Source organism: Falco peregrinus, chromosome 6 (genome assembly GCF_023634155.1).
Source record: "Falco peregrinus isolate bFalPer1 chromosome 6, bFalPer1.pri, whole genome shotgun sequence".
Taxonomy (NCBI): domain Eukaryota; kingdom Metazoa; phylum Chordata; class Aves; order Falconiformes; family Falconidae; genus Falco; species Falco peregrinus.
Window position 1 is genome coordinate 75,235,932 of NC_073726.1, and position 22,718 is coordinate 75,258,649.

General features: G+C 37.0%; 1 protein-coding gene across 2 annotated transcripts in view; it reads right to left on the reverse strand.

Moving 5' to 3' along the window:
- Positions 1 to 617: 617 nt before the first annotated feature.
- ETNK1 (ethanolamine kinase 1) overlaps positions 618 to 22,718 on the reverse strand; it is a 33,257-nt gene continuing 11,156 nt past the window's right edge. For both annotated transcript variants that reach the window (XM_055807919.1, XM_055807920.1), the window contains exons 2-8: positions 22,223 to 22,482; positions 21,303 to 21,443; positions 19,638 to 19,780; positions 13,340 to 13,423; positions 11,462 to 11,622; positions 8,827 to 8,900; positions 618 to 7,632 (exon numbers count right to left, since the gene is read on the reverse strand). In XM_055807919.1, the coding sequence (XP_055663894.1) occupies positions 7,560 to 7,632; positions 8,827 to 8,900; positions 11,462 to 11,622; positions 13,340 to 13,423; positions 19,638 to 19,780; positions 21,303 to 21,443; positions 22,223 to 22,482 (936 nt within the window). In that variant the 3' untranslated portion in view covers positions 618 to 7,559. The remainder of the gene's footprint in view (positions 7,633 to 8,826; positions 8,901 to 11,461; positions 11,623 to 13,339; positions 13,424 to 19,637; positions 19,781 to 21,302; positions 21,444 to 22,222; positions 22,483 to 22,718) is intronic.

Consider the following 22,718-nt stretch of genomic DNA (forward strand, 5'->3'; position numbering starts at 1 on the left):
TAGCCCAAGGAATGTTTCCCTCAATAAATTCACTGTGGGCAAGTGCACAAGGTAACTCAAGCCCAAGTGAAAATCTGTATTTTGGTGAAATTGTTCTCTACAGGGTGCACAACCAAGATGGAGGAAGCAGAGTTTTGTTGATGTGCATCAAAATAGTCTGGTTAACCCCCAAGCAAGTATCTAACATGGTGCTACTAGCACAGGACATGGAGCCTTCCTTCAGCGGCACGGACTAGCCTGCAAGATGGGTCACCCATATTAACACACCCCTTCCTGTGCATACCCTTTAGAGCAGCCCAAGCTTTGCATCCTTCCCTCCGTTCCCTCAGTGGCAGTGATCCCTCCTGACAGCCATGGTCCACCCAATTCCTGCCTCCCAAGATGTCACATTTTAGCCGTCAACGACCAAGCCTATTTAATATCCAAAACTGTTAAGAGAGTTAACTTTGTGCAAGCCAAATACTGGCTCAAAGTACTTATTTTTAGCTGGGTTGTAAATCCCAGAAAGAGGTATGCATTTGAAGCCAAGTCAAAAGCCTTTAAGAACTGCTGAGGTATTCCTTATCAAGTGCTTCCAAACCTGGGGAAAGCAAAATCACCACAATATATGCTAACAGTGCAGTTAGAAACAAACTTTATTGTTGCAGTTTGAAATTATTTACACAATATAAATCTCTTTGAAAGGTACATTACTTCATTTAATCAGTGGTAGAAGGCCTTAGAATAGCTCCAATAACATTTAGTTCAAAAGAAATACAATTCACTCCAATGGATAAATGATGCACCTAAAACTCCACAACATACAAGAAGGATCATGGGGACTTTTTGAGGGGATAACAGTGCTGGAAGATGACAAAGGCTTGTGTAAATTGATCTTTTTTTATTCACAGAACATAAATGGACTCGTGTTTAAAAGAACACCAAAAATACGCAGTAACAAAAAAAAAAAAAAAAAAAGACAAAATGGAATATATCCCTAATAGGCTATGGCCCTGTTTCTGCAAGTATTTAAAGGGATTTAGATAGCTGGAGTAAGAGGGTTGAGACAGAACCAGTGAATCTAACCTCAAGTCGTATTTAAGAAAGATTGGATACATTCTTGGTGCTGAGACTATTCAAAGCACTTGTGTACAAAGCAGCATTATTAACTACCACGGACTGCATCTGAAATACAAAACGCTAAAAGGAACATTTCTACCAAAAAAAAAATAAATCTTGCACACACTGAAGACTTGACACCTATCATTTTTTGATAACACTTACGAATTACTACTACTAAAAGCTTAGAAACATACTTTTTTCCAGTTCACACTGCATTTTATGGCATTGTATAAATTTTTCATGTTTCTCTTCCATGGTCTCTCTCATCTTGTGTTTTGCATGGATCTCTATGTGAGGAAAAAGACCACTTAACATAGGAAAAACACAGCTGCAGTACCACAAAAATAGGCTGGTGCAGTACCTGAAGTTATTTCAGCACTTATTTTCAAAGTTTGTTAGGTATCAAGTAACATGTTTGCCTCCTAAATGTTCACACAACTTTTACTTTCCACCAAGTTTTCTCTGTCACATCTCTATATGAGCATCTAAATCAAACGTATTTGGCAAGTCCATGAATTAAGTTCCACACCATAGGGAACCCGAGACAGCTAATGTAAAATCTTGAACCAGTTTGTCATCTGGTGAAATCTGGCCACATGTTCTAAGATAATGGGCGTCAGAGCCATTCCAGTTTTCTGGCATTTCACAACAGTCAAACCCCTCCATTAAAGAATCTAGTGCAGACCACTGCCTGTACTATTAAATACACAGAAAAGCCCAACACACTTCAGCACTGCAAATTAATCAAACTGCATAGGGCTTTTTCTAAAAGATCTTTTGAAATGTTTCTTCCCTCTCCCCCCAGCTTGACCGGTTTCCTAATCACAAGAATTTTATCTCTACGGATCAGACCACCTGGAAAGTCACTTAAATGCAAACAATGCTTTTTCCAGTGTCTCACCACATTACTTAGCTAAAGCCCTTCCACACAACCAGCACATGCAAAAGTTTTACACACTTTCCTTTCCACTCCAGAGGTCTTAAGCGTCACAAAGTTTGGTTTCTTCTGACATGTCCCATCTGGATTTGTGTGGTTTCTCAGTGCCGAGAACCCCTTTCTTAAAAATTGTGTGGTTAGCTAACAGAATGCCTACCTTGCACAAGACCAAAAGGTCATGGCTTTTACATCTTGCTCAACTAATGAAAAGAATTGCCTTGCAGCCCACAGTAATAACAATGGGGGGAAAGAATCAGCAAGACCATTCAACATCAGCCCTGCATCACCTCAATGTTTGATCAAACATTTTCTGTTCCAATACTATAATCACAACCAGCCTCGTGTGGAAGAGATGACAGGAGACAGCAACTAATTCCAGTAGTTCAGTAATCTAGCACACCTTAGAAGGCATCCATGAACACAGTAATAATACAAAAACATTAAAACAAATCAAGAATAGACAGCCACCTCAAACACAGACAAGTCAGATGTGGCCAACCTCCTATGCAAAATACAAGGACTACCCCAAGCAACAGATTATATTCCACGGGGTTATAGAACCAAGTTTTGTTTAATCATGAAGTTACTTAAATTTAAGATTTCTTTCCGTAGGAGAAACAAAAAAATATTTTATAAGGTTTTGTTAGCTACCAAAGGCTTGGAAAAAGCTGAACTTCATTAAGCAACAAACTTTACCCTTTACAATTTGCTCTTGTCCTCAAACCATGCAAGTAAGTAAGAATACCCAGTATCTTGCTATATCAAAAAGCTCAAGCTTGAGTTTCCATGTGAGTGACTTCCTTTGACTTGTATTTACCCAGCCCAGCCCCTCCTCTTGACTAACACTTATTTGACAAACTCACGTTCCAGGACCCTAGGAAGTTAACGTGTCAACACTGACGAGCACGCATACCTTCCATCCGGTGCAGACAAAGCTGACAGATGCACACACTGTATCAAGATCAATTTGTCCGACGACGGACAATGAGATTTGCACACCAGTATTTTCCAGCAGTTAAAACACAGCAATGACAATAATAAACTAACAGCTTGAAGGACACTATGGAGTTCAAGACAGACAGTGAAAGGCAACAGTAATGAAGTACAGTCAGGCATTTGGGGAAAACGGTGCTTCATTATGCCTATGCTGCCAAGATTAAAGGCCTCTTCAGAAAGGGACTTTCTACACCAAAAAAAATTCTGTGAGAAGTCATGTACTGACAAAACAGAACACAGTTTTAGTCAAAAAGGAAACAGTGATGATTAAGTAGGGAAAGGAAGCTTTTATATTCATGTTTCCCCTAGTGAAGCAGGGCTGTGGGCACAGGGCAGAGGGAGAAGGAATGGCACGCAAGGAAAATACCTCAGATAAGTTTCAAATAGTCTAAAGGGGCTACCAGTAGTTCTAGTGCTGAGGAAAATGACTGGCAGAACTATTATAGCGATTTGGCCATTTTTGATAATCATTTACAAGTTAGCAACTAATCCTATTATAAGGCTATATCCACCAAAAACATTTATGCTGGGGGACTTCTATCACAACTAACTCAATTGCTGTCACCATGGGAGCACACACGGTAAGAGTACTTCAATCCAACATGCTTATGTTTAAGAAGTCACCAGCATTCAATAGCGTACAGGAAATTTTTGGAAGTTGAAGTAAATGATTTTAACAGCTTTCCCTATACCACAGGTACTGTATGTACCTCAGACAGTTTGCCCTATTATTAGAATAGACTTTCTCTACATCTTAGTGCTGTATGAATTCCTTTATTCCCAGAATCATTCCCAAGAGCAAGATGTCAAAAAAGCTAACAGGGAAAAAAAGACGCTGAATGCCCAAGGCTGTAAGCGGATACCGTAACATAAAACTATTATGCTCCTGTTACAGGTCAATTTAACAAAAGAAGTCCGCACACAGAGTTAGATTTCTTCTTTACATCAAAATTTCTACAAAATAGGAGAGAATACAATGCAATACACAAGTCCATAAATGCAAGATACAGTACAATTCACACTAATTTACAGATGGTTATTTACACTGTTGTATATACATATACAGTCAGACCCAGTTAATGCAAATTTGGTAAGTCCTTCTAAAATGCAAATCAAGCAGTGTAAATAAAGGAATTTAAACTTATGTGACAAGAACAGTTAGCATCCAGAAATCTTTAATGCTTAGGTGGCCTAAGAAATTAGGCATGGGTTAACCAGATCTGACTGCAGAAATGAGAAGAAAAAAGTTCACACTATTCTGCTTTACAAAAGCAACCAGGCCACTATGGTCTATTGACTTGATGCTATTTATGCAAGAATGCTGTTACTAATAATCCTCTTTATATTTACAATATAGGTTTAACTACAGTAGGAATTATTAATTTTGGCATTCATGCCCTTTGCTTAACATAAAGGCAACAGAGTATCTTCTTGGCAAGTCACAGTCAAAACTACTACAGGATGTTTCTAGAGCTCAGTCATTTTTTGTCCTCCTTCAAATATCTTAACATTGCTATTAAAGAGACTGAGATAAATTAATTGAAACAAGTACATGTTCTCTAGTTCGGTGCTCTAGTACCCAACTTACATTCAGAACGTCCTGTATTCACAGTTTCAAGCTACCTTATAACCTGCAAAGCTATTGCAAACTACTGCTTCAAACTTAACACACCTGTAGATATTCAGTATCTGAGTGCTACTGGCTCAAACGGATGTGGAACAAGGCTCAAGGTAACTGGCATTTCATTTTGGAAAATGTTTTACAGTATTTCCTCAGAATGTATCAGGAATTGTTTTAATCTGCACTTGTCTTGAAAGAAAGCTGATGCAAAGCAGCATTTAAGTGTGTAAAATGAATTTCAACATGCAAAATGAAAGCCTCTACCCAGTACTGCAAACTCAACCACCGTAACCTGTGATAATCCTTGTGCTTCTTCGAAGTGGCTCAGGAAAAGCTTGCAGTATTTACTATCTGCTTCAAAGTGCTTTCACAGGATTCAGTGGAACTTCACGCGAATGAGATTGAGCTGCACTCATGAATAGCTTTGGTTCTGCAGAAGCAAGCTTCTACTCCTACAGTTATTGCTACTTGAGCTATACAAACAAAAATACTACTGAAAAAAATTACACTAACTCCAAGCTTAAATAGTACTGGTACCTGAAAAGGGAATGTGTTTTGCCAACTGCTGGGAAAGTTGGGATCTGTCAAGTGTTGGATTTCCCAACACGAAGTGAACTTCACAGCCTTTTTCAAACATTTCACAAATACAAAACAACACTGCAAGAAATAGAGTCACCACTTGAAGAAAACAGTAATAAGAGTTCAAAAAAACTTTTATCAATCTTACTTCCAGATCTTGTTGAACTTAAAGGGCCTACCAAGACAACAGGGTATTACTCAACATAGGTCAGTAATGTCAACAGGGAGAAAGTACAGAAAATTAGTAAGTCTTCAGTGCTTTCATGAGCTCTAGCAACATCCTTGATAACCGCTACAAAGGAAAATATAGATGTTTTAGCTATTTGTTTCTATTTAACTACCAAGAAAGTTTGTCCATTATAGTAGCCTCCAGCTAACAAAAGCTAGTGAAAATGGTTACCAAATTTCAAGTTACAAAAAATCCCAGTTCTCCCATTTCTATAAGGATTTTTAAGGTTTTGATGAAGGAAATAATAAAAATGGAAACATTCAGAGATTAATAGAAAGAAGAAAAAAAAAATCCCAAACCTTGCTTTTGTAAAATAACAGAATGCCATTCAAAATGGTCTTTCAAGGTGAAAATTTTTCATTCACATCAATTTTCTTTGTCCTGAATCAATCCAAGCTTTTGTAAAGCACATATGTATGTGTGTATATGTGTACAGATGTATACACACACAACGGTGTGCCATAAAGCAATTCTGAATAAATATCTTTGCTGGAGTCTGTACAACAGACACCCCATAGTATTTACTCTTCAGGTAAGCTTGTGTTTGCCCATGCATATGCACACACACAGACTTTGTACATGTGGGCACTTATGTGACCAAAGTGCAAAGTTTTTCAGAGTATGATCAGAGTTGAGTAAACGCCTGCCCAACTCCACACTGCATTGTTGGGTTTTATTTTTCTGTTATGGATTCCTTACCCACCCACCCCTGTCTGCCCCCACCCCACCCCCAGCCCCTTTCAGATTTAAAGCCTCTTTTCCATGCAAACTTATATATTGTTTTGTTAAGTAAACATTTTCTTGTCAATTCACATTTTGTAATCCAGACCATTCTTGGTATAATAGCTTTAAGAAATAATGATGTGATGATCAAAGCCCCATTGTTCAAGTCAGAGTTTTCCATACTACCCTTCAAATTGGAGACTTTGAAATGTAATTTGCTGCTGCAGGAAAAAAACAAAACAAACTCAAAAAACCAAAACACATACATACAGAATCTGCAACTACAGGACATTTAAGACTAGAATCCAAGGGTAGAAGATGACAAAGCAGAAAGGCGTCAATACACAAACTGTAAACCTAAGTGTCTTGCTCCCCTGTGCAACAGGATCTCTGTTCACTGATCTTCAGTTCAATAGTCCTTTCCACTAGATACTGCTGAAGCACATCAAATATAGACATCAGGATAGTGTTCAAATTGAAAGTTTCGAAAAGGAATACAGATTTGGAATAGTGGTCTTTTGCTGTAAAGGTACACTTAATAAACAAGCAGCTTTCCCACAGAAGTTAGAGATGGTACATTGTCCATCTAACACTAAGATGGTACATAACCTCAAAGAATCTTATGGCCACAGAACTTGCACATTTCTACAGCTTAACGCATTAGGAAATAAAAAATCAAAACGTTATTTATCATTTCAAGCAAGCTGGTTGATTCTTACACAAAAGAAAAGTACCATCATATGGAAAGCTTAAGTTTTTTCTTTAAAACAAACAAAAAACCAAACCAAAAAAAAAAAAAAAAAACCCACACACCACCAACGGTGGGGGTGGTAGAAAGAAAATCACTCTATAACCTTTTTCCTTAGTTACACCACACTGGTGATCTCACAAAATCTACTATCAGTCATTTTGCTTGTATACATCTAAAAGGTTATTATTCTCTGACCACGTTTTCTTTAATATAAGTTAATGCAACTTCAATAAAATAAAAGTTGTTAAACGAATCCTTTGGAACAACTTCACTGTCTGCACACAACTTTTACAAAAACTGATGAAAGCAGCAATGGAATCATGTTAAACTTATAATAAATAATTCACATACAACATATGTTAAATTACAAAGAAGGATTAAATTGCCATTTCTACAACTTTTTATAGATTTAGCAAGTTTCTAATCCATTTTATATCAACAGCAGTACGTATGCTCTTCATATTAAATTTAACATTGAAGGACTGTTTAGGGTAATTATTTATAAAGCAAGAACAACCAAGTGAGCATTAGAGAACAACAAATGTTTAGCTTTTTTCCAGTATCTGTTCTCAGAAAAGATTCAGGTGTTGTCTTATCCACTTGGTAAGTTTCTTCCTCTTAATTACTCAGGAAGAGTTAACGTCATGACCTCCAGCTTCATTTTGAAATACTGGTTAAACCGAACAATTGCATACCTATTCAAAAGGAGAGAGATATTTCAAGTTAAGAGCAGATAACTCCTTACATGAAAACAGCCATGCTAGGTAGGACTAATCAGAAGTCCACCTACCGCACCCCACCAGCCTGTTTCCAACAGTGACCCTCAGCAGATGCTAAAGGAAGAAATCAAGAACAGAGCAACCACATTATGGTACCTTCCTACCACTACCACCCACTCCAAGCTTGCTGCAATTTGCAGAACAGATGCTGTTCTGCGATTACCAAAGGTAGTGTTTTCATGTTTAATAGTTCTTAATAGACTGTCCAACAACTGACAACTACAATTCCTGAGAAATCTGATCTCGATCATAGCAAAAATGACATTTTATTCGACACTGACACGTGTTCGGGTTCTACCACCTGTGCTTTAACTTGGGGCTTTTGTGCCATCTAGTGGTTACTAACAGGCACTTCTACTTGAGAATGTCGTGAGAAGAAATTCCCACTTGCCTCATTTACAAAACGTACAACTAAGCCTAGTAAACTGTCTCAGACGATGCAAAAAAATTCTGAAGTGGGATCTTTTACCAAGCGAAATGATTAATTGTATCACCACATCCAGTCTCCATTGGAAAGATAAATTCCTCTGCTTGTTGCCATGAAAGACCATTTTAAAATGTGCCAAAGACATCTCTACCTGACATTGGCCAGTGTCCCAGGAAACAGAATTTAACATTCACTGGCATTATGAAGACTTTTTAAAAAAAATTAAGAATTTTCAAAGATCAACACTCCATGCAACAAGAAGTAAACAAGCTCTTTTGTACAAAAGACCATTTTTTGAGTCTTGTAGCTGGAAACGTAGGTCTTGTGTCTTGACAGATAGTACACCATGCTGACCAACAACTTGCCTTTTACGCCTGTGCCTCTCCAACAACAAACGCTCAATGCCAAAACACATTTACTCCTCTAGTTATATCCCTTGCCTTGTTATACCAAGTGTTTAAACCCAAAGGCACTCACCAATCTGGAGAACTTTTAGCAACAAAAAGCACAGACAGCTTTTACTGTCTTGTTTTCTCTTAAAAATTAAGTTATAGTATGATCACATAAGATCAGGTCTGCTACTCAGACCTCAGTTTCTGATAGCTGGGGTGTTGGACTAGATGGCCCCACAGGTCCTTTCCAGCCTGAAGATTTCCGTTATCATATGTAGCAAGCACACTTACCCTAGAAAATCGAAGTCAATGGTGGAGTACTTGGCTTGAATTAGAGCCCACAATCCCCAAAAGAAGTGGGAAGCCTGAAAAAAAAAAAATGTGTTAGTGAAAGATTAACATTATATAAAATCCAACATGTGAACATATTCTCACATTAAGACAGAGTTACCTACAAAAGAACTCTCAAAACTCAATCTTTCTGTAAAGTTATTTGAGGTCTCTTACCAAAGAGACTGGTCAATGAATATTACAGAATAATTACTGGCACTCAAAGGAGTAAATACATAGGCATCTTGACTCTCCATTTGTCATTTTCAAGAAAAATAATGTTCCATTTAATAGATAACCGGTTTCCTGAGTAGACTGTTGTATAACTATATACGCAGTGTTAAAAAAAATGCATAGAAATACAACTATCGTATCTACTGCTGCTAATTAAATACATACTATTCTACCTGTATTCAACTCTAGTACAAACGTGAAATTCCTTTTGAATCTTTGATTACAACTTGTAGGCTGCTACAACTACAACTCACTTTCACTACTGACTTGGACAAAAATACAGTCTGTGGCATGTTAAGAAAACCTCTAAGTCATCAGCATTTAAAAAAATTTCTCATTTATTCCAAACCTGCTTCCATTACAAGTCCAGGTAAGTAGTCTGGAGGCCTATATTCTATTCAGTTTTAGATCGAAACTATGGATTACACTAATGATATGATTGTTACTATGCTTTAAATGAACAAACAGATGTAATGGCCATGAGCTTGGTTGAGTCTGCTTGTAACTGGGTGGTCCAGAAGTGTCTTCCACAAGTGATATAGTTCAGACTTCTGTTCAGTTAATAACAGCTTACAGTAATTACCAAAATTACCTCTGAAGCTTGCATTTAACACTTCAGAGGTGAAGACAACATATGCAACACCTTAAAATGGCAACTGATGTTATGTACATGTGAATCTTTCTTGTACCTCTAATTTCAATAACTTTGCCTGACAGTAAGCAGTTTGACATTTTACACGAGCATCCTTTAACTTGCAGTTCACTTTTTCTTTTAACAAAGCCTCCCACATTAAATGACACAAGAGTATTTAGCGGTATTTGTGCATCATGTGTGGCCTATAGGCAGGCCTTGAGCTGTTCTCTGAACAGAAGTGTATCCTCTTAAACATTAATATAACCATAGTTTAAAACTGACAAAGCAATGCTATGTATTTCAGAACAGACCACCAACCTACTTAATTGCAGATCCAGCTTTCCTGAATGAGTGGGACAGCCGAATTTCACAGTAACAGTTGATAACAGAGATTTTGAAAGAGTAACAGCATGTAAGCTGGTACTTTTAAGGGCTTTTTTATAATCACCTTCCTAGAACACAAACTGTATTTCCTCACTGCAACCATTAGCTTCTGCCAAAAAAATTGAAGGTATTACAGTAACAGAGGTGTGTTGGATTAGTTAGAAAGAGAACTGAAATAAGGCTAAACTGGCCTCTAAGCCTCTGTCACCCTGTGAAAACTATGGCACATTATTCTTCAGGAGAAAGCAAAACAAAAGTTAACGAGCTATTGGGTAAAAGGCACTTTTGCTCTAACATTTCCTATCACATCCTCTGGGCAAAACAAGACCAGGGCCAATTGGAAAATATAACAAAAATAACGTGAACCTGCAAAGTATCTTCAGAAATCTAGAGAGATAAAGCTTGGGGAAAAACATTTTAAAAGTCATCTTCAAACTGCTTCTAACAGTATACATAATTGGAACATTCACAGATTTAATGTCACACCTATTTGACTTCTTATTCTACCTCCACGAATTACACCTGATAGGGTTTTTTTTCATCTGAAGGACAAGGCACCAAAGCCAGATCAAAACTGCACACACTCCGAGAGAAGCTTTTACAACCAAAGCCTGCAAAAGACAAGACTGACAGACAGAAGACTGCTTATAATGCACAGATACATGAGGAGCAGGGAGTACTCTCACATAGCCAGCCCTCACATTACAGAAAGGCAGAACTTTTGGGGAAGCACAAGAGACTACATGTGCACTCTGCTAAAAACTGTTAAGGTGACCAAAACCAAATCTGAAAGCAACTCCCTGTTTCCAAGATTCAGCAGACAAGGAAAGAGTTACAGTAGTACTGGGAAGATTCTGGACCTTATTATCTGTTTAAAAGGAAAAAATCTCACCAAAACCAAAAGCAAAGTATCCTAGTTTTATGTTAACAAAATGTTACCATCTTATTTTTAAAAAGCTTTCTAAGTCAGAAAATGTACAGGTCATTATGAACCACTACCTGGCTCTTTGTCTTCTGACCATTACAAGAAACAGTTCCAACAGAGACTCACCATACACTCTAGCCAACTTGGGAACTTGCCAGACCAATAAACAGGCAATAGAAATACTTGCTAAAAGCTCACCTCTTCATTTTCTGAATGCTCACTGCCTCTTTCAGTAGGAATATTCTACAGAGTATTTTTAGCACACGACATAGCAGAAAGTTGCCATTGAACAAGTTAAGGAAGTTTTTCTTCACGTGCCACAGCACTCAGAGTAATAAAACCAGCAATTCCATTTGTCCACAGAGGAGCAGGCTTCCCTACAGCATGTAATATATTCTAATCAAGTGGTTGTTATTTACCAGTGCAAACTGATTGACTTGGACATATAGAACTTCAACTTCCTTTTCACTGACTTCTCTGCCAAATCCTTTATATTCTTTGTAGGCCTCAAGGTAAGATCTCAGCCATTGTTCCTGTAATTTTCTGTTGGGATAAAGGCTGTAGTCTACCTCATTTACTCCTAGAAAAAGAAAAAAATACCTATTAGAACCTTATGGTGTCTAAAAAGACCATTAAAATCTTGTTACTGGACTACTTCCCCCTCCCCACCCTCAACACGCACACACATATAAACTGATGTGGACAAACAGTTCTTTTTACTCTGACCCGAGTTTATCAGTTACGTGTTGGCAAGAATTTCTCACGCATGAATCACAGCATTCAACATAGCAGAAAGGTTTATGCTGTATCTATTTTCAGCCATGTACATATCTACTTGTATTTTGAAATTCAACAAGTTTGGTTTTGAGAGAATCCTCAAGGAAGTATTTGCATTATGAAACAAAAGCCCTCCCAAACATAAAATACTACACATTTCCTAGGAAGAGGGACTTGTATGCGTAATATCCAAAGCTGAATCCAGATGCATGTATGTTGTCACCAACTAAGCTCATATTTGAGATTTATTAAAAGTCTACCTCTCTCCTAATTCTACCAGTACCCCATTGGAGAAGTCTTATTACCATAACCATTCCTTTTGACCTATTTTTCCTCCTATATTGGAGATGCTTAAGTCACAGGACATACAGAGTCTGCCGGGAGTCCCAAACTTGGATCACAGTTCACTCTCCTAGCTATCATTCCCAGAGGACGTGGTAATTCTCCTTAAGTCTTATTTTATGAACGAGCAATCCCCTAGCATCTAAAATCTTTCCTATGTCAGAATCACTCAAATTTAGCTTAAAAAAAAATAATCATCAAGAATTTTACTGGATGGACAGAGAATAGCAGAGGTGAAGCACAACTGCTCTTCATAGGCAAGAAACTTTACCTGTGCGTTTAGTCTTCTTACTGTACTTAGCTCCTTAAAGATGTAGTCAGACTCTGAAAAGAAGTCCCAGATGAAAAACCGAAGCTCTCAAATATATTTTGTAAATAATTTAACTTGCTTTCCAGATAGTTAAATTACCAATTATACAACTTTAAAAAAAAAAACTCAGTGTATACATGGTAATTTTAAGTTACCTAGACTTAACATTCAATTTGTGAAACAACAACTGGTAGAAGATTAAGGCTCCCAATTTCACCATACTGCACTTTCCATCTGTATTATTTATTAAGTGGGCTTTTCCTGTCGCCCTCTCTGCTGAAATAACACAGCATACACTCGAGGTTATTGCTCTTACAAAGTAAATGGAATTGGCATTCACTGAAAGAATTTGAACTAGTTAATGAATGAATCTACCAACACCTTACTCCTAAAAGCCCACCTTTTTCCTGTTGTGCCTTTACTTCTCATTTTAGGACATGTCTCAAGGGCAAGTATCGAGCGCACACAAAGTCACCAAAAAAACCACATAAGCCTGCCATTTCGAACTGTGGAACCACACAGCATGTTCTCAATATACACCTATGCTGTAAAAGATACATCCGCAGTATTTCATTACAGTGGGTTGTCTCTGCTACGTCACTCCACAGAATGATATTGCGACAGCTGTGAATTTTGTATTTATCTAACTCTACCAAAATTTATGACATGATGTTCCCATTTCTGGGTTAACAGAACTGCAGAGGAAGGGCATAACTGGCCTGCAAGATCAGACATTAATATATTAGGATATCATGAGATGAACAGCTATATACATGTATTCAGATACACAGAGAGAGAAAAAGAATGTGTAAAAATTACAGGTTTTTTTAAAACACATTTACCTTTACCTCAGAAATCCAATTTTTACCTGCAAATTCATTGAAGTGATTTCCAATATCATAAGCCAGGTAGTTGTATCCAGAGTACTCATAGTCTATGAACTGCACATCACCTATGTGAGACACAATAGCAGCAACATCAGCATCCGTATCAATTGAAGTCACAGCCCTAATCCTTCGGTATCCTTTGGAAGTTTTAGGGGAAAAACAAAACAAAACCACACTTGTCTTTCTTGTCCTTGTGCCCAGTTGTGTGCACTCAAAACATTCCAGGGTAAGGCTATGACTTTTATGAGACGAGATTCCCTTGAATATAAATTTAAGAAAGCTCTTAATTACTTACAGCTTATGATTCTCTATTTGTAAACTCTGAATAGCAGAATCAATTTTTATTTCTACCACATGAGGGCATCCCTTACCTTCAAAGTAAGAAATATAGTTGAGGATTCCTTATTTAAATTTTATGTAGAACTAGTAGATCATTTTTTCCCCAACTTAAAAAAGATCAGTCCTGTTTACTCTCACAGAAGTGTGCAACCACAGTGGACTAACACATTGCAACATGTTCGTATTTCCTTTAACACGTTGATACTCCCAGCTTCTTCCAACCACACTTACAAAACAAAACTATTCTTAATTGTTGCTTTTTTTATCTGGCTGAAACTAGTCTCAAGAATCTATCAGACAATCCTCAAGACCTCAAAACTATGCAACTATGTAGAGTCATGTAAACAAGGACTGATAAAGCAGCACATAGCCCCAAATGCTTCTGGTTTGCATTTACCTACAGTGAAGCTGGGGAAAATCCTTCACTCCAGGTAATGTAGCATTGAAACTGCTCAAGAATGTCTACACCACATCAAACAGTCAAAACATTAATACAGTGGATTAGGTAAAACTAGAACTTACTGGTATTTTAAGGGAAACTAGCAAAATTACTAAAAACATCACAAAAGGAGTTTGTACTAGAATATTTAAAATGTAAACCCTTATGTTTTCCACTGCTATGCTGAAAACGCGTAATTTTCAGTTGTACCCTTCTTCCTCATTACACCCATTCTTTTGATGACCAAACTGCATATTTGTGCAATAAAAACATATTCCTTCTATTACAACGAACAATCTTCTTGACAAGACTTAAAACATCTTACAGAAACTTATTCTATCAGAACTCCAAGTAAAAAAAGTAAATCAAGAATCACGTTTGAGTATGTTTGTTTCCTAGACTAACCATTTTAAGTGTCTAATACACTGCCTCCATATGATTTATGGATGTCACACGTATCATACAACAGTCTTGACAGGTAAGTGTCATGACCAAGTTATCACGTAACAGCCATGTTAGAAGTGTTCCTTCCTATGCAGCTCATCTTCACCACATCTGAAGTACTAACATATTAAACGTTTTCAGATGGATAAATCTTCTTGTCTAAGCACTTAAAATGGACTTTAAACCCCACAATACAGAACCACTTAGTCACAATCCTCTGAGTCAAAGTTTACCCTTAATTTCACAGAAAGGGAGGATTGCTTACCAAGGTTATGAGGTTAAACCTTCTAGGCTCTGACAAACCAACATGAAAACACCCTGCAAAGCGGCAAGCTCTTCCCAGGAAAATCTGGTTGCCAATGGAAAATTGAGGTTCTCTAGAACTCTGAAGGGACAAGAAGTTTTGCAGCAGCTGCAGCCAAGATCTTATAACATTGTCACAGATTAACTTCTGCCACTGCTTGAACAGCAGATTCATACACTTGTTCTTCTCACTAACTCTGTAATACTACGTTTGAAAAGAAACACCTCTAAGTCACAAGCCAGTCAAAATGCATAGCCCAACCCTGGTTAATATCCTGCTACACAACTGATCTCCTGAACTCCACTGCCCCAGCCTCCCAAACACTTAATATTGCTTCTATTTAGAAGGTTTTTTTTCTTCCTCCCTCAAATAAAATACAAACACAGCAGATCGTCTGCTTGCAAAGTATCAATAAGAAATACTTCGAAAAAGTCCTGCATTTTTACTGATCTTTGAGACTCATGCTACTGTGGAACTCAACCTTAAGTTTAATTTTTACAGGAAGGATCAGAATAAAGATGCAGAGCTCTTTCTGGGAAACTGAAAAAAAAAAAGCAAAACCTAAGTTTGCCTCTTCATAAGTGCGTGATGTATACATGTGCCAGCTACCTTGTTTTAGAAGAAGAGACTCTGCATTAGTTTTTTAAAATATCCATAATATTAGAAGTTACTTTTACAATTTATTGCAGTCCATATGGGAAAGCTACTTCTAATGTAAGTCATTATCTTTAAGCAGCTAGCTTTTGTTTTGAGGTTTCTAAAGTACAAAGAGCAGGTAAACCAACAAGAGACACTAATCTAAATGCATTTTTATTTTATTGGAGACAGGGTTTAAAACTAAGCTCTATCATCCCTCTGGAGAAGCTACTGTTATTAACAGGAACAGACACGTGACAGATCAAGAGTATTGACTATTTCAAGCTGAGACACATTCCTTTCTTCCAAGGGTCTCCTAGTGTAGACAACATACAACGTAATCTACAAAAACTGCATGTATTCCAATTTGTATCCTTATGTTGTGCTCCGTATACCAGATACTAATTTTTTTAACAGATCAAGTAGTATTCCATAGAGCATCTGTTGGGTCTCCTCAGGGAACTGATAAGTAAGAGGGTGATGACACCTCTCTAACTGCTCTTCACTCTTAATGGTTTAATAAGGTAAGCACTTTCGACATGCAAGTTCTAGCTGTAGTCACCACAGCAAAATGATATATCCCGAGTTCCATCCCATCCTGCTCATCTGGTGAGCCACCGATGCCCTAGAAGACAGCTTCAGTAATGACAATGATCTATGCTATGAACATACTCAAAAATTCACGAACGGGTCATATACCTATTTATAGCTAAAATTATTCCTTGGGTAATATAGCTTTGCAAAATAAAACAGCTTTTTGATCAAAACCAGAAGCCTTAAACATACCTCAGTCTTCAGAAGCACTGAGCACCCACAGACTCCTACCAAAGATCATAGAAAACATTGGGTAGGCAGAGGGATTAAAGAGAACAAAACTACCTACACACTTAACTTCCTGGCAGGTAATTTTAATACATTCAAGAAAAGTACATATAGATACAGGCAAAAAAAAAAATATATATACACACACTGGTACTTGGTCTTACTGAATAGTAAACATTTTAATACTCTTAAAACATCAGGTATTTCTGGGAACTCCAGGTCACATTGGGGAAAAAAAACCCACAACCCTAAACGACAAACCACACTTTTAAGAGCATCAGAACACAAAGTGTATAAATAAGCAGTATCAAGCATATTTTGACTACTTCAACATCCACCTGTAATTAGAAGCAATGTGAAGCTCTGAGTTATATCCTTCAAAAAGTAGATAACACTGATAATTGTCAGTTATGTAAAGTAACACTTGCAGATTTTCATATCCTGAGTGACTGAAAACGGACATTAGGAAAAACAGCAAGAGGCAGAGTTCTCTCAGCCACAGCATGAGTAAATTCAAATCAGATGAGTGAAACACCATTAAATGATGCTAGCACTCAACATGCTATTCCAGTCTCATAAATAAAATTTAAGAACATGAGACCAATTCTTCTTAAAAGCAATATATAGCACAACTATGATTTTTCTTTCAAGACTGAAAACTTAACATGAGTTTAATGCAGAGGACAAGCCTAAAGCAAAGCACTGGAACAACCCATAATAATTCTAACTGCAATGGACAGGAGTCCTAGTATCTGTGGATAATCTTTACCTTAAACACAGACCACCTCACACCTTGTAAATGTGCAGATTTAGCATTTACAAACAACATGATAAATACAGGGTTGTTAAAACCAATAATTGAGTTTGTGTGCCAGCTTCTGAAAAGTCACAAAAACACTACCAGCTTTGCACAAACTTTACTGAGGGGAGCAGGGAAGGGAAGGAATAATTAAAAAAAAAAAAAAAAAGGTAGTTATTCCAGAAGATCAATTGACCAGTTCTCTCTCTCAATTCCAGTTTAGGCTCACCAAGGTCTTTTTGATACACAGAAGTCTTTGTAGATGGAAGAGTAAATTTAATAAGAGTACAGCAACATAAAGTTGTTAACTACCTTCATATAGTTTGATGCCATCCTTAATGAAGCACATCTTTAAATTAGATTCTATTTTGTGCTCTTGCAAAATTATTTGTATACCAATAAAAGCTTTTGCTCTGCTAAACAGAATTCCAGCAATACATGCTTATTTACAGTTAAAGCTGAGCTTCCACATCTAAAATCACATTCCCCATCTTAAGATTGTGCTACAGACAGCTTGAAATTTTTGGTCAGTAAAAAGTACACGACAAGGAAACAGCTCTCAAGTTACGCATATTCTTTCTACAGATGGCACTGAGGTTTGATTACTATGAAGATGGTATCTACTGTACCCAGATTGCAAAAGCTTTACAACACAGTACACATGCAATATAATTTTAATAAATATATTGCTTTCATATTCCCAAGTTTTCTTCTCCCCTGCAAGCTGTTTACAGCTAGCTTGAAGCCAAAGAACTTTAAATACCTCCCTCCTCCCTACCCTGTCCCCAGACTCACTCACAGCTAGGCACTCACACACTCGTTATTGCAGAATTGCTCTTAAGTGATGCGCTGCTGGCATTGTTTTTTTCCTCCATTCTGTTCACAAAAAGAAAAGCATATAGCATTTGTTTTTAAACTAGGAACTTCACGCCTATTGACCATGATAGAGAACCCTTTAAAGGAATTCCTCTGTTTCACGGGTGGGGGTGGGGGTGTCTTTTGCTTTTTGGGGTTTTGTTTCTTCACCCCCCACCCCCCACCCCAGCATGGTTCTTCTATGAAGAGAAACTAAAAATTACTTTTACCTCAATGGGTCTGCTCTGGAATGCTAAAACTCAAGGTAGTTTCAGCACTAAAAAATTTCACACGGTAAAAAGATGTATTTTTCTTACTAAAATATCAGAACTCCAATGTGTGTAAGACCACAAGCCAATTTTTGTGCATACCTTCCATGGTTCACACACACACACACACACACTGCATATGCAAAACTATAATCTGTCATTGAAACCAAGTAAATCCACTGAAGTCTGGTATTGAATTCTTAGCATTTAAAGTGTATATTAATAACACTGTACAGGCATATATATATGTATATACCTATATTAACTAGAAGTTGAAAGTGGCATTTCTCAGAGGGAAACTTGCATACAAACCACCAGAAGACTTTCTCATTTCACATCCATTCAGTGCATACCTGATGCAGAAATTCGTTATACATACACAGCCAGTTTTCATACTACAATCCAGCACATTTTTGTTAGTTTAAGAACTTAAGGCACACAAGCTTAAGAGGTCAAAGATCAACGATGACTGATGAAGAAGACTTTTGCTTCAAACAAATATGAAGCTACTAAAAGGAATATAATAACCTCATTCCAAAAGGAAAACCTGGTCTAACCTGACGAATTTGCTGAGCTCAGTTATTTGAAATGGAAGGAAAGTTGTGCGTTTTTACTGCGCAACAGCCATTTTAGTGTTGCAAGTTTGACTTATTTTGCTTTAATATCCTAATTCATTTAGTAACTGACCCTCAGCCACTAAAATCAAGAAATAAAAGAAACTGAGTTTATACAGAAGCTTTACAGATTTTAATAAAGGCATTCTTTAGTAACATGAAGTATAACATGTATTATAACAAAAAAAAAATCATCTTTGCTAAGACACGTACTGCTTACAACTGCTTAAATTTCATGTATTTACAGAAGAAATCTTTAAGATGCCTATGTACCTCACACAGAAAAACAGAATCACTGAATGCAATATTGAGTATCACTAAGATACTTCACTATGAAAGCATCTTCCCACAATCACAAACCAGAACAATACACATATTATAGGAGACTGTCTTCAGGTTATTTTCTATGCTTGTATGATTATTTTTTTTCTTCCTAAAAGCTTTATATGACTGGAATTGAATTAACATGAACAATTACATACTTTGAAGCGTAGTCATACAGGCTGGCTAGGGATTAACAAATTCATTAAAGAAAAAACAAGGAACATCAACACCGTTCCTCAGTACAATAACATACAGATGAGAGTTAGCTAATCAAGCAACTTACTATTTACACAGATACCACTACCATTACACTGAGCCTTAAAAATTCAAACCAAGTTCACTTGAACAAATCAGTAAAATGACACTGACACAGCAAATGCAACTACAAGCATAAACAAAGCCACTCACTACTTACTGTTTAGTTCAATACCTACCTCGTTTCTTGTTGTAAATAATATTCTTACACAACAGGTCATTGTGACAGAGTACCACTGGTGATCCTAAATTTGACAGTCTTTCCTTCATCCAGGCCATCTCTTCCTGAAGAACTTGAGGACTTGGAATGTCACTTAAAAACCTTTTCAGGTATAAGTTTGAGAGTTAATATCTAGTACTGCGTGTTCCATACCAAGTATTTGTAATGAAATTACTTATTTCCTCTACATTTTTTTCACAAATAATTCAACAGACCTTCTCCCAAGCCAAGGCACTTTTTCCCCTGGCACAATGGCAGTCTAATTATCACAATTATTTCCCTCTGTCCTCCCAAAAAACCTATTCTCTGAAGATTATCTATGCTGTAATCATGTCAGTAGTCCAGAAATCAGTAGAATTGAATGCAATCCTGCACATTTTTAAAGGAGTCAAGATGAAAAGGGCTATAACACAGATTTCATTCATTTTTTGCTCACATTACTTCAAGAATACACAACAGTAAGTACTAAGCACTATATGTATCTATACATAAGAAATTCAACACTTAGTTCCAGCCATCATAAATATGCTTAGGTAGTCATTTTATCTTCTAGATAAATTAATTTTTAATTAATTACTCAGTTTTCTTAAGATTTTTACGTTGTAAAAGAAAAAAATGAACTTTGCTAGAGCATTCTTTAATTACAAAGCAGCCAGAAGGGCAGCTGGCATCAGCGATTTCAAAAAAGTTTCACGAAAAATGCTTTTAGGCTGGAATCTACTTCCTGAATGCCACAAAGTTTGAGGATATTGTACAAACACTTATGAATTAAAGAGTTTTAGCTTAAAAGTGTCATCTCCACTCCCTGAGAAACACTATCTTCAACTCAAGCTACAGATTGCAGCACAGAAAATTCAGTTACGTTAAACATTGCTCCTAGTTTTGCTGTTCCTCTCATCCCAAACTTCCTGTGACTGACAGTAGGACCCTCTGAAAATATTTTGCTAAGCTCCCAAAGAGAAAAAAAGGCAAAAAAGCCAGTTTGATTTACAACTCCAAGAGCTGTACTGGCATGATATAAAACGAAGTGTAAATAAACCCTTAAACCCAGGTGACAACATTATTCATACTCCATGATAGCACAGATCTAGAATGACTGGATACCTTTTCCTCCTCTGGAAAACACTTTGGGAGCTCATCCCATCACCCTTTTTCATTAACTTCACTTTTACATCACCTAGTTTAGGACAAACTTAAACACTGAACAAATACAAGACAGCAAAGAGGTGCAGGTTAGAATGGACAAGCAGCAGTACTCCTGCAAGCTCAGGAAACATGCTTTCAGTATTCACCTCAGAGGTGTGAGTTTGACGGTTCTCTTAAAAACTAATGAGATTCAACTACCTAAAGAAGTATGTGACTTGATGGTGGTTCTTTAGAAAGAGTAAGAAAACTACCATCAAATGACCAATCAAACCAAGAACACAATATACCAAAATTAATTTAAAATACTTTCCTTACCATATTTGACATATATACAGCTACTGAAGTATACAATAGTAAAACATAACTAAGTTTTATAAACCTAACATTATGTGATAATGCTAACCTTTTTTTTTAAGTACTCTTCTACCCCTCAGCCAGAAAGAATGGAAGTCGGGAAAGCACATAGTGAAATGCCTACCTTTTATTTACTTCCTCATCTGCAAATTCTGTGGGTATGAGAGAGAAGTACTTCCCCATCTTCAGCCACAGATTAGATTTAGGGATCCATCCATTGTGTGCATGAATAGTATGGATTTTAGCAAGCTGTCTTGCAATAAGTCTAAAAAAAAGTTTAATTTAATGTTATATTTAATGTATATCTTGACAGTCTGCATCATATTTTTCCTAGTAGGAAGACAACTACAATATATTTAACAGAAAAACTGGAAAATGCCGCAAGGGAATCCAAAGAAGGTTTTTAAACAAGAGCAGCACAGCTACAGGATAGCATCTTGCCAGACTCAAAAGGTCATTAGCAGCACTACTGGAGTTCAGTTAGAGCATGCAGACTTCACCTGTATTTACAGTCTACTCTTCAACTTGCTTATCTTTAGCTGAAATCAAATTAGCTGCCATTGTTAGGCAAATACCGAAAAAACTAAAATCTTAAAGACATCAGCACTTTCTGTTCAATGGAAAGAGTTTATAAAACTACTTCTAAATGGAAGACTATCTTTAACTTATTCACAACAGGAAAGTATTAAAAAACAGAACAATGAGTACTTGCTTTAATCAAGTCCAGCCCCTTACAGCTCCCTGTTAAATGATCTCCCTAATGCTAATGTGCAAATGTTAAATATTCACAACTAACAGACTTCTAAAAAGCATAGTCTTCTGGGGAAACAGCAAGGATCATTTGTTCAACACTGAAATACCATTTTAACTAAGAGGACAGTGAGCTGGTCAAGAAGAGTGTGAACATCAACTCAGTGCAGGCTTACAGAAATGTAACTTTTTTGCCTGCTCTTAAATAAGCACGAGATCCTTTAGACCTGTCAGAACACCATAAATGCATCACAGAACTTGAATAATGAAATAATAAGAAAATTAAAAGCTTACCTGAAAATATCTGGATTGCATACATGCTCTGGATCCAGTGCTTCTCCCTGCATGAACTCGTAGCACAGGCCATTATTGAAAGTACAGTATAGTTGAGGTGCACAGCCATGGGCCTGCAACACACGGAAACTCTTCACTTCCTCATCTCGATCTACTAAGAGCTCGGTCTTATTTCCATAAATCCTAACTAGAACGACATCGTCTGTTAAGTCACCCACGTAGCAGCCAATTAATTTATTGGTGATTCCATCAGTGAACAGCTGAAAAACAGAAATAACGCATAAGCAACTTAGATCTGTATCTGCATTTTCAACAAAGGAAAACAATCCAGGATTATTCTTCAGTTCACAACGCACAAGTGTTTCCTAGATCGAGCATTAACAAAAGAACTCCTTAAGAAACAGGAAAGTCATGAAGAAAATTGCAGGCATTTTTACCAGTGACACATGAAGACGAAAACATGCTACAGTGAACTACAGAAATACGACATGTAAAA